General features: G+C 45.2%; 2 protein-coding genes and 4 non-coding genes across 8 annotated transcripts; all 6 read left to right on the top strand.

The window, feature by feature from the left end:
- Nucleotides 1-1205: 1205 nt before the first annotated feature.
- LOC135349476 (mucin-5AC-like) lies at nucleotides 1206-9905 on the top strand. 3 transcript variants are annotated; one of them, XM_064547993.1, is made up of 11 exons: nucleotides 1206-1331; nucleotides 2588-2721; nucleotides 3019-3162; nucleotides 3748-4539; nucleotides 4743-5404; nucleotides 6702-6974; nucleotides 7533-7637; nucleotides 8043-8229; nucleotides 8685-8782; nucleotides 9037-9154; nucleotides 9586-9905. In XM_064547993.1, exons 2-11 carry the CDS (start codon nucleotides 2592-2594, stop codon nucleotides 9684-9686), a joined length of 2610 nt encoding a protein of 869 aa, XP_064404063.1. In that variant the 5' UTR covers nucleotides 1206-1331; nucleotides 2588-2591; the 3' UTR covers nucleotides 9687-9905. The 3 variants fall into 3 exon arrangements, with proteins under 3 accessions (XP_064404063.1, XP_064404061.1, XP_064404062.1); XM_064547991.1 differs by having other exon boundaries at nucleotides 3745-4539; XM_064547992.1 differs by having other exon boundaries at nucleotides 1273-1567; nucleotides 3745-4539.
- An 839-nt stretch (nucleotides 9906-10744) lies between these two features.
- Nucleotides 10745-12937, top strand: LOC135349524 (uncharacterized). The gene is made up of 2 exons (XM_064548058.1): nucleotides 10745-10843; nucleotides 10924-12937. The coding sequence occupies exons 1-2, from the start codon at nucleotides 10823-10825 to the stop codon at nucleotides 12757-12759; spliced, it is 1857 nt and encodes a 618-aa protein (XP_064404128.1). The 5' UTR covers nucleotides 10745-10822; the 3' UTR covers nucleotides 12760-12937.
- A 113-nt stretch (nucleotides 12938-13050) lies between these two features.
- Trnai-gau (transfer RNA isoleucine (anticodon GAU)) lies at nucleotides 13051-13123 on the top strand. The gene has a single exon. It is a non-coding gene; the product is annotated as a tRNA-Ile (tRNA).
- A 73-nt stretch (nucleotides 13124-13196) lies between these two features.
- Nucleotides 13197-13269, top strand: Trnai-gau (transfer RNA isoleucine (anticodon GAU)). The gene has a single exon. It is a non-coding gene; the product is annotated as a tRNA-Ile (tRNA).
- A 525-nt stretch (nucleotides 13270-13794) lies between these two features.
- Trnai-gau (transfer RNA isoleucine (anticodon GAU)) lies at nucleotides 13795-13867 on the top strand. Its single transcript has one exon. It is a non-coding gene; the product is annotated as a tRNA-Ile (tRNA).
- Nucleotides 13868-13950: 83 nt separating this feature from the next.
- On the top strand, nucleotides 13951-14023 carry Trnai-gau (transfer RNA isoleucine (anticodon GAU)). The gene has a single exon. It is a non-coding gene; the product is annotated as a tRNA-Ile (tRNA).
- Nucleotides 14024-14075: the final 52 nt, after the last annotated feature.

The raw sequence follows: 14075 nt of genomic DNA, 5'->3' as shown, positions 1-14075 counted from the left end.
GTTGAGCCTCTGCTGATCGCTGAACGACTGAGGTTTTGTCTCTTGGATTTTATTCCATAGGTCTTCTGTATAAAAAGCAATGTTGGAAAACTACCTACATAGATCTATATTATTTTACTGATCTTGTGGAATGCGTCATGTAATTTGCTATTATACCTGTTTTTGGCGAACTTCTGATGAGCACTGTCCCTGCACATATGGTAGCACCCCACTCCTGTATCAACTCCGGTGGAAACCTCCCCTGCATTCCAACGACCTCGCTGTCATTGTAAGAGTTGAATAATGGTTCAGGATCACGCAACAGAATTGCATCAGTGTCCAAATTAACCACATCTACTCCCCAATGATTCAGTAATCTAAAAACTGCCAGACGAGACATCATTACTTTAGTAAATTCAGACGCTTTTAGTACAACATTCTCGGACAGTATTTCATTGAATGGAACGTAAATAGTTGGAATCTGTCGTTCGGAAAGAACGGTGCTAACTCCTTCATCATAAGAGATGACTAAGATTGTCTCTATCTGAACACCAGCCTGAGTCACTGCTGATAGTAGCCAATTTAAAAGTACTTCCATATAAGCAGAATTTGACGAAACTAAGTATACAAAACTTTTGGATTTGAGATTGACGTTTACTTGCAGATCTTTGTACCATCGTTGGTTCACTATTTCCTGCACAGATTTATATGACAAAGGATGTGGTAGTGTGAAGTCTTGCTTCAAGACGTATCCTGCTGAAGAGTTATCGGCTTGATGAGGAACAACACTAGTCGTGAGGTGGTTACTAGTATTTTCTGGCTGAACAATGTGTATGTTTGCAACAGAATGAACTCGCTTGAGATTGACTGCATTTAACGATTGTTCAATTGCTGTGGAATGAATGTTTGCTGGAGGAAAGCTTTGATGAGTATTTGATAAACGGTGATCTTGATTGGTTCTTCTCGTATTTAGTGTTCTCAAAGAATTTTGCTTTATGTTGTACAAGTAAATTGTCAATGTGATTATTCCAAACAACAAATATAACCTACTTCTTGTCCATGTTTTTCTTTCCATTGTAACTTAACTACACATGTTGTAGCAACTCTTGTAGCAACTCATATCAAAGATCGGCATTAACTTCACGCGCATGCGCTGACTAATGCTCACGTGTGTGTAATTAACGCTAAAGTTGACGTCACTAATAGAAACCACCGTGGGAAAAGGGGGCGTAGCTGGGCAGCTTCAATGTTGCACAATGTATTGTGCTCCAATGCACCAACCGGAAACAGGTAGAGTGGAATTTTCATGACTGCCAACCCCAGCAAGGAATTATTACCGAACCTCCTAAGAAGTGAGTGTGCCCTTTGTGTGTTTATCCGTGCTTTGTTGTGCGTGTGTGCCATGTGACCTATTTTTAGACCGGCAGGAGGCCATTTGGAGCATCGTTTCCCACTAGTTGAAGCTGATGTCGCCCATTTTGACACGATCCACCCACCTAGGGCCGTCTAGTGGCCGTTAGTGGCGGTCTTGCTAGGCTTAGATCGATCTGTACACGATGTCTTAACTTTCTGATGAGCTGTAGCTACTGTAAGTGTGTTCTAGTCAGTAGTACAGCCTATTTTGTGTGCTGTGGGGGCACAAGATCACTTTCTGGTGTGTGTGTACATATCTGGCGGAGATTTGCTGATCACACAGTGCACCCTTGCACCCTGTGTTGGCCCTCCTAGATAACGCACATGCGTACGACCAGTATTACCAGGTTACAGTGCAGTATTTCGTAATATTTGGCTGATATTTACGATGATCCATGGTGTGGTTCTAGGTCACATATTTTAGCTCATTCCAGAGTATATTATATTATATGCTTTCCCCTACGTTCACTGTACATACACCAACGGGAGGATCTACAGATTGTTTTGTAGTGAAGTTCATAAGGTCTGCTTTACCCCCTAGTCTCACTGTATAGCAACAGATGGATTTGTACATGTAGCGCACTATATCTGTTCATGGTTCTAGTTTGCACATTGTTGGCACATTACGTGTGCTTTGTATCGTGTGTGTGTGTGTGTGTGCGTGCTTTGTCTCGTGTGTGTGTGTGCTTTGTCTCGTGTGTGTGTGTGCTTTGTCTCGTGTGTGTGTGTGTGTGTCGTGTGTGTGTGTGTGTGTGTGTGTGTGTGTGTGTGTGTGTGTGTGTGTGTGTGTGTGTGTGTGTGTGTGTGTGTGTGTGTGTGTGTGTGTGTGTGTGTGTGTGTGTGTGTGTGTGTGTGTGTGTGTGTGTGTGTGTGTGTGTGTGTGTGTGTGAATCTCGCAAGGTGATTCATTCAGTCCTCCCTCCATGTGCAACAGGGGTTAGGGTACATGTAGACTAAGAGGTGTACATTGTACCTTTTGTTTTAGCTCTGTGTGATGTGCGCTTACGCTTGTCAATGATTTAGTTTCACTTGCTATCAGTGAAGTGGCCAGTTCCCTTATTAGGTAAAAGATAATCTAAACAGTACATTCCTGACTGTGTGTACCCACAACAATGCCAGTTGTCATTGACACCACTCACACGCACGCACATGCCGCACACACACACACCCACACTCACACTCACACGCCACACAGGTGTATGGCTAGCGGAGGAGGAACCCCACCCTCCCACCTCTCCATACCTCAGCTCCCCAACAACTTTCCCTCGGCTGCGGACACTCTAAAAACTCCACAGTTGACACTCACTCCTGTCACAAGCATCAACTCAGGTACCCTAACCAAACAATAATTATCCGTTCTGTAGCTTATAGGGACATCATGTAACCAGACCAACCTAGTGTCTATGATAGCCTAGAACACAAAAAGCTCATCTTTTTTCTCTTCTGTGTAACTAGTGTATCAAAACTTGACGCCCAAAAGCCTTAGAAAATTGGCTTCAACTGCACAGGTAATTCTGGGCCTTATCACAAAATGTATCATGTCGTACATCCTGTACAGTGATGATTTGCACGTCAGATTACAGCATTACAGTGTTTGCATGATCAACCAAGCAATACCATACACAGCTGTTGATGGTGGTGGCAAGTCGTTCACCAGTCTGGAGGAGCTCCTGAACATCACGGGCATCAATACTCCTACAGGGAGCAGACCAGACAATGGAGTCTCCAGTCTGAGCAGGATAGCACAGGCAGTGGAGAACAGTCAGAATGGTGAGAGCAGCTAGGTCATTGTCCTGGGAGGTGTAGTGTGTAGTTAATTACCACTTGAATAAATGTGTACCTGTACCTGTACCTGTACCTGTACCTGTACCTGTACCTGTACCTGTACCTGTGTATTCACTTTGTTCAGTGTGTTACGTATTGTCTTTGTATTTTTAATGATCCTTACCAAATGGCCAGTACCCACCCACCACCCCATACCTTGTTCACCCATACCTTGTTCACCCATACCTACTTGTTCATTACCCACTCATTCACTGCCCCCCTCATAAAACTGTACCTACTTGTTCAACCCCCATACCTTGTTCATTACCCACTCACCCACTGCCCCCCCTCATACCCAGCTTGTTCATTACCCACTCACCCACTTCCCCCCCCCCCCCTCATACCTACTTGTTCAACCCCCATACCTTGTTCATTACCCACTCACCCACTGCCCCCCCCTCATACCTACTTGTTCAACCCCCATACCTTTTTCATTACCCACTCACCCACTGCCCCCCTCATACCTACTCTTGTTCAACCCCTATACCTTGTTCACCCACTCACCCACTCACCCCCCCCCCCTTTCAGCAGGTCCACAAGGGGACCTACCTCCTGCCAAGAGGCCACGTCTTGAGCTACCCTCAAACACCAACATCCGTGTGCAACCTTTGACCTCTCCCAGCGTCACTATCGCCTCTCTGCTCCACAAACCCTCTATTGCTAATCACACTGGCTCTAATATTCCTACTACAAATTTCAATCCCACCAACACTCCACAATCGATCAACTCCACAGTAGCCCAGGCTCTGTCTGCCTTAACACATGTATTGTCAGCTAACTCCTCCTCCATTAATGCAACTCTCTCTCAAGCTGTCAGTACTCAGCCTACAATCGTGTCCGTTATCCCGTCTCTCATGCAGAGCCCGGCCACTTCCCCCACTTCAAGCAACCCAAAGTCATTCCTATTGCAGCTGGTGCAACTCTACAAACACTACCAAAATACAGGCGATTCTGATGGTATGGAAAGGATCAAAAAGCAACTGAACGTTCTAGTGACTGCCACTCAAGGTCGTAACCAACCATCGAACCCGCTACTAGGAGCACTCTCAATGCTATCAGGCCCGTCTACTACTGTACAGCAGCAAGTGTCCAGTGGTGCTAATTCATTGATAAATAGGACCCAGACTACTAGTACAGTGTTAGCTGGGACCACGGTTAGTAGGCCCAATATGCATGTGCCACCTTCACTGTTGAGCAGTACCCAGTTGAGGACGATACCCTCCAACTCTCGACCCCAGGCTGCAGTCACTACTGGCATGACCGCCACTCGTGCTACTAACCCCTCCCCTCAAGCCACTACGAGCACAGCACTTGCAGAGCAAAGTGAGTGTATGTGTGTGTGTAGTTCCCTTGTCCCATTAATGCGCTTAGTCTACCATTCCTCATTGCCTGAGCAAAAAGAAATTCTTTATACATACATTCAATAATTGTAGGTGTTTGTTACACTGTACAGAATATCACAAAGTAATGAACACTTGTGTCAAAAGTTTCCCCTCATTTAGTTCTCTCTCTTTCTCTCCCTGTAGTCTCAGTGCAACAGAAGGCGGTGAAGCAGCTTCAGACGATAATGGCCTCTCTCCCTGTGTCTAGTCGACCCAAGACAGCACAGGAGATCAGAGACTTTGTTCAGAAGTACAGCAACCTCATCACTCAGTTACAATCCTCCACACCATCCACCACCACCTCCGCTCAATCTACAAAAACCCAACAAAATCCTGTAACAACACTACACGGCTCTGTTGTCGTGCCGATGAACTTTGGACCCTCCCCGGCCCAAACCACCACCACAGCCAACTCCACAGCAGCATCGATCTCAACCACTGCCATGGCTCAAGTCGACCAACATTTCCAAACTGCTCTTACTGCTGTGAAGAATAAATCAACGCTACCTACGAAGCCACCGGCTGTGGTGGATCTGACCACGGACACTGACTCGGCTAGTACTGTTAATGCTCCAATCACCACTCAGTTTAAAGCTACCCCTAAGGCTACTAAAGCAACGACTGGTATACAAGCCGGTGTGGCTACTCCATTACCCCCCGGGCTTACACTCGAGACTCTAGCCGTGCTGTGTCGACTACCAGAGTCTGAACTAGGGAAGTTGAAGCTGCCGGTTGGATTGCTCTCTGCCATCAAGGTCTGGAAGGAGAAGCAACCAACCAAGAAAGGAGGGTCCCCTCATACTAAGGTGTGTCTCAAAACCTAGCTGGGAGAGAACGGTGTAATGTGTGTGTGTGTGCATGTGCATGTGTGCGTGTGCATGTGCATGTGTGCGTGTGTGTGTGTGTGTGTGTGTGTGTGTGTGTGTGCATGTGTGCGTGTGCATGTGCATGTGTGCGTGTGTGTGTGTGTGTGTGTGTGTGTGTGTGCATGTGCATGTGTGCGTGTGCATGTGCATGTGTGCGTGTGTGTGTGTGTGTGTGTGTGTGTGTGTGTGTGTGCATGTGCATGTGTGCGTGTGCATGTGCATGTGTGCGTGTGTGTGTGTGTGTGTGTGTGTGTGTGTGTGCGTGTGTGTGTGTGCGTGTGCGTGCATGCGTGCGTGCGTGTGTGTGTGTGCGTGCGTGCGTGCGTGCGTGCGTGCGTGTGTGTGTATGTGTGCGTGTGCGTGTGTGTGTGTGCGTGTGTGTGTGCGTGTGTGTGTGTGCGTGCGTGTGTGCGTGTGCGTGTGTGTGTGTGTGTGTGTGTGTGTGTGTGTGTGTGTGTGTGTGTGCGTGCGTGCGTGCTTGCGTGCGTGTGTATTAGTTATTGTTGCTTATAATCATCTTATGGATTGAGCTTCGCAATTGTACAGCAATAATTATGCCTCGGTGCGCATGCACAAGCGAGGTATACGGTTTGTGTGTGTGTGTGTGTGTAGACCGCTACAGCTGCTCAAGAATGAATCAAGTGCAAGTAAGAGTTTCTATAGGCTTCTAGTCATGTTTACTTGGATTTTAATTCGTGGATTTGCAAAATAATGCTTCGTTCTCGAGTTATGCCTAGTTTTGCTTACTTGGAATGCCATTCCAACCTTTTCAGAAGAGTCCGTAGCAAAACTTGTTCACCGAGTGTTACTACTCTACTTAGTAGTTAGCTCTGCACTAGAACGTTAGCTATTGGTAGCTGCAAGAGTGAGCAGAGAGCTGCAAGGCTCTGCTGACTTGCAGACATTAATTTTAAACTTGCATCGATCGTTTTTAACAACAATCATGGTTGATCATTACCCACTATTCGGTTGATTGCATCAATGATTGCATGCAGCAAAATTAAAGATGTTCATCATAATCAATGTGTGTAGCTATTAGTAGTTTTATGTTATGTAGCTTTGGCACCTCCACTGAGGCATCAGCACCCGCGGCCGGTGCTTTCATTAATAATGGCTACAATGCAGTACTTGTGTCTTTATTGTGTACATGGGAATTTTGTTAAGATTAAGACTTTGACTGTCTATTAAACTACGTCATGTACACCGTGTGATTGCACCGATTGCCCCCTCCATACAGACAAGCAGTAGCAGCAACATCCCCATACTCTACCCTCCCTCATCTATGTCTGGCCCCTCCCACTTGTTGAAAACTCCGACAGCCATAAAAGTCGGTGAAGCTCTCTCTCTGACCTCTACCATGAGTGATTTCAAGCAGCCGTTTGTGATTCCCAGTGGTGCAGGGTTTCCCCCTCGCTCCCTGCATGCCTTTGTCCCGGGACTGGGTCAAAGTCGCTCTGCCATGACCTCCACAGCTGCCAAGCTCTTCCCAACAGCTGCCACACCACACAGGGTAAGGGGCATCCTCTACTACTAGCCGTGTCGTGTATCCATTGCTAGTGTACATACATGTATTATGCTGCTTTATTGTATAATAACATACCCGCATACCCATCTGTTTAGGCATAAAAGGGATTCATTTATGGCGGCTGATAAAGTCATTAATTAAGCAAAGGGGGTGGGGGGTGCAGTTGAACAGCTATAACTTTAGTAGCTATAACTTTAGTATCATTGATCTAACTTTTTTGAAAGCTTTATTCAATCTAGTTGGGGCCCTGTACCAACTACATGTACATGTATGGTATTGGGCAAATTCTTTCAAATGTGTCTTTCTAAGCTTTCTTGTATCACTGAAGTATAAAGTATAATTATAATTATGTGTTGAAGCATCTACAAAATAGTATTTTTAGCCTTAAATTGGGTCTTCTATAAACTCAGTTATACATGCCATTTTACTGTCATTCTACACATCTCTCCACCGACTTGTATCGGCCCATTTTATGCCTCATACCCTGAAACGGTGATATCAGTGTACATGCAGTTATCCTCCCTCCCCCCTACACACACGCAGCCCAGTGTGACGCTGGGTAGACCACCCTCCCATCACATGACCCGGGTGAGGACCAAGGCAGAACAGGAGAAGGCAGAGAGAGAGAGGATACAAGCACTCACAAAGGTGTGTACTGTCAATACAATAGACTATAGACTAATTCCTTGTGAAGTTTACCCTAACAGTACACATGACTGTATATACTACAAGGTTTGTACCCTCCCCCTGTTCTCTATAAGGTATCCGTGCTGTACCCCCCCCCTGTGCTCTGTAAGGTATATTTATGCTGTAGCCCCCCTGTTCTCTATAAGGTATATTTATACTGTACCCCCCCCCTGTTCTCTATAAGGTATATTTATGCTGTACCCCCCACCCTGTACCTTATAAGGTATCCTTGTGCTGTAGTCCCTCTGTTCTTTATAGTGTATTTGTGCTGTACTCCCCCTGTACCTAATGCATTATTATAATAGCACAACCACTGCACATTGAACATAGCTCTATATCTTGCTCTGTTCACCTACTGCACTGTAGGCTCTGCAGTCGTCAGAGGAGGCAAGGATAGCGTTCAGGTTCAATACCCACCTGGACAAGATGCACTCACAATTGTTAGCCCCCGACACCACCACCTCCTTTGCCAACAAACAGGATGTCCTCTCGAGACTCCTCCCCTATCACGTCTATGCCCAATGTGAGCCACCTGTTGCGGCTGTCGAGAAAGGTGAGCATACTGTTTGCATTGCTAGGACTAATGTTGTGGGGAGATAACTTTGAGAGACCATAACTTGAAATAGGATTGTCCAATTTCAGACGCATTTACAAATGTAGTAGCTGTTTGGTAGAGCTCCAATATGGTGTGCTGAATGATTGCTTTTGGGGAAACATTTACCATTTTCTAAAAAAAGCGTGGGCTAATTTTACCCTTTATGTTTTCTCCTGTTGTGGAAGTCACTTTGTCTGCTCGTAACTTAAGTTAGGATCGTCCAATTTCAAAAATAAAAGATATATTCTGTAGTTCTCAAGAAGCCCTTTCTTGTGGTATGATGTTGTGTGCTGACTAAACTTAAGGCGGCACTGTGCATGGAAATGAAATGTGTGTTTGTTCTTATAACAGCTACTTTTGAGGCCCACAAGTATAGCCATTAAAAATCCTTCAACTATTTGTTTTCCCTGCAGCTGACGCTGTGTTTGAGAGCGTGGCTCAAGTGCTGCTCTCACGGAGTAGGGGACTACAGAGCAGGTTCCAACAGCTGCTGGCCAAGACTGACTCACGGGTGAGAGCATACATGTGAATGGTGTTAGTAGTGCGGGTACTAAGCTTAAGCTGTCCAGGAGTGGCAGTTTTAGTGACTTGAAAGAATTCTTCTAGCTAATAGAGAATTCTCACAATTACAATGACCCCAAAGCCGTACGAATTCTGTTGTATAAATTGTGTGCGAATGTGTTTTTTCCTAGCATGCATAATAATTATGCCATTTGTTGTCTTGCCTACACTGTGATACTAATAAGCTGTCATTGTACCATGCAGGGTGGAGAGGATGCTGGAGTAATGGACCTAGAGCTGAGGCGCTGCTTTGTGCAGGGAGAGCGAGAGAGAGTAAAACAAGAGAAGCTACAGAAACAGCAAGCAGAGCAAGTGGCTGCAAGTAGGTTCTGTGTATGTAGAGGGATTGGAGGGGCTCATTACATACACTGTGCTATGCTTAAAGCCAGTAGCCAATTCGTGCTGACCTTGAGGTCACACTAATGTACATGTGTATGTGAATGAATACAAGTACATGAACACGGTTTGGGCTTTCACTCTTAAATTACTTGTTAATGTGTGTGTGTGTGTGTGTGTGTGTGTGTGTGTGTGTGTGTGTGTGTGTGTGTGTGGGTGTGGGTGTGTGTGTGTGTGTGTGTGTGTGTGTGTATTCAAAGCTACATAGCACACTACAGCCTTAGCTAGTGTATTGCCTTATGTATGCACTATGCACCCAATTATAAAAAATTGTGATAATTTACACCACAAACAACACCTGAGACTGCAATCCATTTTGTGCCCAACTCATTCCCCCCTCCACACACACACGCACAGATCTGAGCATGATGGTAAAGGCCGATGGTGTGGACACGTTTGATTCCGAGTTCTCTCTCAGTGATGCTTTCTTCCCGTTCCTTGACAACGGGATCACATGACATTGACCACACCCACTAACGAACAGTGACTCTATAGATACATTGATTGTGTAGTGACCAGCGCTAAGCCTCTCTGCTGGTATAATAATTGTAGAGGTGTTTGTACTTTTATTGTCAATGTGTATAATCAAATCACCTTATACGACTTTAATATTTATTGTGTTCATTGACGAAACATTAATTTATGATGACATTTTCTTACAAAACATTAATTTGCAATTGGCATGTTCCTGGCCGTGGAAATGGGCGATATTCAAATACAATCTAGATTTATAATATACCGTGCAGCGAGAAATTTTCGAGGGCCTTAATTTCGTGGGTTAGCAATTCTACATGCAAATTATTAACATGCACTGGAGAATTATCTGCTGTGATAATGTGCAAAGATAAAAGGCGTGGTCGGGGAATGCTTCAGGTAAGCAGTCAACCTATAGCTACAAACATTTATTCAACGAAATGAATTAAGTGCCTCGAACATTTCGTACAGTTTATCTTGTGTCCTTTCCGCTAAGGAAAAAATGCAATCTCAGATCCTGCATGCATTGAAGTATGGAGACAATAAGAGGACATGTTTGTTATAATTATTCCTCCTAATAAAATTAATATGTAATACGTACACACATGCATATAGTTAGGTGACAGAGTGACAGAGAAACACTAGCACTATAGCATGACCTTATGGGCCGGCATAAGAAGCTGCATCTGTCATCTGTCATTTGGGTGTGTGGGTGTGAGTGACTGGAGAGAGCAAAGGTGGACAATGGACATGACAAGTATTATGCATACTCTGTATGAATAGAAGTGTCATTTATAGCTCAATCAACTAAAAGCGACAACCACATTTCACTCTAAAAGAAGCGGCTTGCGAACACAACCCAAACAAAAGGTGAAGACGTACAATTGAATGAATGCCTTGAACATGTACACGCATTAGATACACTTTAAACACAAGTGCAGGTGTGTTGATTCCCAGACTTGAAACATTCATCAGACAAATTGCTTTCAGAGACAATTAATGCGTTGATATAAAAGGCACTACATTCAACCTCAGTGCACGGTCTAGTTGGTGCCAGCGTGCTAGCTTCCCAGGACAACTATCTGTGCACACATACTCTGAGAGAGCTCCAGCAACAGTCATGGCAACAACAACAGCAAACGTAAGCTGTCCAGATAATCAGCTATACACTAGCAATTTGGAATAGTTGTATAGTTATAGTAACATTTTTTCTTCCGACAGATTCCGACAACTTTATCAACCACGATGGAAGTGACGACGGACGTGGCATCGACGGTCGTCATGGAGGTGGTGACGACGGTCATGGACAATCTGACTGGCATGAATGTAACCACCATGGAACCAGATACGTCTTGTATAAGTCGCACACCGACCTGGGTTATTGTTATTGGTACAATCGTGTTCTTTATTGTATGGCCGTTTGTTGTCCTGGATATGAAGTGGTTCCCCCTCGGCAGACCGGCAGCTGCTCTGGTAGGTGCTTGTCTGATGGTTATCTTCCAAATTGTCGGGCAATTTGAGGTGTACGAGATTGAAGGAGCTATGGGGAACTTGCAAGCTATCTATCTCTTGATCGGAATGATGTTGATCTCTTACTACTTTGACAGAGAAGGTATTCTACGAATGGTTGCTCTATTTATCCTCGGAGGGCAAGGCAAAGACACCAAGTTTTCATTGATTCTCTGGAAAGTGTGTGCTCTGTCTGCTGTTCTTGCTGCGTTCATCACCAACGACGCCACGGCTCTTGTTCTCACTCCCCTGCTCTTGAAAGAGTTTATTCAACAGGGAAGAAGTCGCAAGGAGATCCTGCCGCTCTGTCTTGGAATTGCCACTTCTGCCAACATTGGTAGTGCATCGACAGTCTTTGGAAACCCACAGAATGCCTTCATTGCCTCTGCATCCGAATATGTGTCCTTGGTCGATTTCTTCATTGCACTGCTTCCATCTGCCATTATCGGTCTGGCTGTAAGTGTTGGCCTACTTTATCTTATATTTTTCCGCACCATTTTCTTGAATAAGGGTAAGGAAGACGAGGAAGCTCCAGCTGAGGTCAACGAGCTGCGACCCTATGCTGGCACCATTGACCAGGAGAGAGAAGACAGAGCTCTTAGCTATGATCAAAGTGCAGACCCCTACCACACCAGCAGGATTGCAACCGAGAGGGAGATGATGTACAGTAATGAGAATCTTTCTGGCATCCCCAAAAGCCGTAGCCGACAGAGCCTTCGTCGTGGTGGTTCCCTCAAGCCGTCTGCCAGCAACCCAGCTATTCAAGGTGGTGTCCCTGAGATCAAGGTAGAAGGAGAGATGGTTGAGAATGGAAAGGCGGCTCAAGATGACAAAGCCTTGGACGTTATCGAGGATGATGATGTTGTACAGATAAAAAGCCTCAAGGATCGCACATGGCGCGAGCTGGTCTTCTTGGCATGGTTGCTTATCGCATGTCTCACCATGGTAGTTCTTCTTGCTGTCCCACCACCCCCTACCACCAACGTCATATTCAATCTGGGTCTCATCCCACTAGGCACTGGTATCATGACCATGCTTGTCGACACCATCCTCAACCGTAAGTACGCCTTCGATGCCATGCAGAGAGTGGATTGGACCGTCGTGCTCATGTTCATGGGTCTCTTCACTTGGTTGGGAGGTTTCCGAAACACCTGCATCCCTGAGCTGCTCATCGATAGTTTGGCTCCCTTCATGAACCTCAACACAGTTGGCGGTGTGCTACTCTTCACAGTTATTGTTGCTCTTGGTTCAAATATTTTCTCCAACGTCCCTCTAACTATCTTGATTGTGGGTCGCATCAACGAGTTCTGCGGCAAAGATCCCTGCAACTCACCTCTCCCGGGTCTTCTCTTAGCTTGGGCGGCCACCATTGCTGGAAACTTCACTCTGATCGGAAGCATATGCAATTTGATTGTGGCTGAGAAGGCTAGGAGTGTTGCTGATTATCAAATCACCTTCCTGCGTTACATCCAATTCGGATTCGTTTCGACAATTTGCGTGATGTTTGGCGTTCTCCCAGTTGTGTATTTCCTAGCTAGGGTGGCATAAAACAGTGAACAAGACTTAGGAACAAGTATAGTATAATTAGTATTAATCGAACATTGAATATAGAGACAATATAACTAATCAGTACTCTTTACTCTGTCGTCAGGCTTTATTATTATACTGTATGATTGTTTCTGTTTGTTTGCATGTATAGTTCTATGAATGTTTATGAGTTTAAAAATTTACTGCATAATGTAGTTAACTGTGATCACGGTCTCGTAACAGTGAACATGTTAGTTACTGCACAGACAAACAAATGTGCATGGTGGTGTCGTTGTTGCTTTTTGTGTGTGCGGTCAATTAGCTCAGTTGGTAGAGCGTCGTGCTGATAACGCAAAGGCCGTGAGTTCAAGCCTCACATGGACCAAAGTTTTGCTCTTTTGCTAGACTTTGCGCCACATTACAATGGTGGACGTGCATCTTGCAACCAGTATTCAGTTGGTTCATTAGCTCAGTTGGTAGAGCGTCGTGCTGATAACGCGAAGGCCGTGAGTTCAAGCCTCACATGAACCAAGTTTTGCTCTTTTGCTAGACTTTGCTCTACATTACAATGATGGACGTGCATCTTGCAACCAGTATTCAGTTGGTCCATTAGCTCAGTTGGTAGAGCGTCGTGCTGATAACGTCTAAGTTTTCAGAAAATGCCCGTTGAAATTGAACCCACAGAATTCAATTAAGTTATGGCATTGATGAGATGGGGGGGGGGAGAGGGTGGCATTGGTGAGATGGGGGGGGGAGGGAGTGGCATTGGTGAGATGGGGGGGGGAGGGGTTATTGAACATTTTTGATCTAAAATTCAACAACAAAGCAAATTATGCACACTATCATAATTATTTATTTGTTGTATAGTAACACATTGTACTATAATTATTATGGCCACCATATTTATTAGAGTCACTGTTCGTTAGTGGGTGTGGTCAATGACTCCGGCATAGGCAGCAATGAAGGCATTCTGTGGGTTACCGAAGACTGTCGCTGCACTGCCAATGTTGGCTACATTACAATGGTGGACGTACATCTTGCAACCAGTATTCAGTTGGTCCATTAGCTCAGTTGGTAGAGCGTCGTGCTGATAACGCGAAGGCCGTGAGTTCAAGCCTCACATGGACCAAACTTTTGCTCTTTTGCTAGACTTTGCTAGACTTTGCGCCACATTACAATGGTGGACGTGCATCTTGCAACCAGTATTCAGTTGGTTCATTAGCTCAGTTGGTAGAGCGTCGTGCTGATAACGCGAAGGCCGTGAGTTCAAGCCTCACATGGACCAAACTTTTGCTCTTTTGCTAGACTTTGCTAGACTTTGCGCCACATTACAATGG

Source organism: Halichondria panicea, chromosome 16 (genome assembly GCF_963675165.1).
Source record: "Halichondria panicea chromosome 16, odHalPani1.1, whole genome shotgun sequence".
Lineage (NCBI taxonomy): Eukaryota > Metazoa > Porifera > Demospongiae > Suberitida > Halichondriidae > Halichondria > Halichondria panicea.
Note: the sequence above shows the minus strand (reverse complement) of the source record. Positions and strands in the feature narration are given on the sequence as shown.

Coding starts and splice junctions, on each gene's coding strand:
- LOC135349476 (XM_064547991.1), top strand. CDS start 2,592: ATGGCTAGCGGAGGAGGAACCCCACCCTCCCACCTCTCCATACCTCAG. Junction 4,540..4,742: donor CACAGCACTTGCAGAGCAAA/GTGAGTGTATGT, acceptor CTCTCCCTGTAG/TCTCAGTGCAACAGAAGGCG. Junction 9,155..9,585: donor AGCAGAGCAAGTGGCTGCAA/GTAGGTTCTGTG, acceptor ACACACGCACAG/ATCTGAGCATGATGGTAAAG.
- LOC135349524 (XM_064548058.1), top strand. CDS start 10,823: ATGGCAACAACAACAGCAAAC. Junction 10,844..10,923: donor TGGCAACAACAACAGCAAAC/GTAAGCTGTCCA, acceptor TTCTTCCGACAG/ATTCCGACAACTTTATCAAC.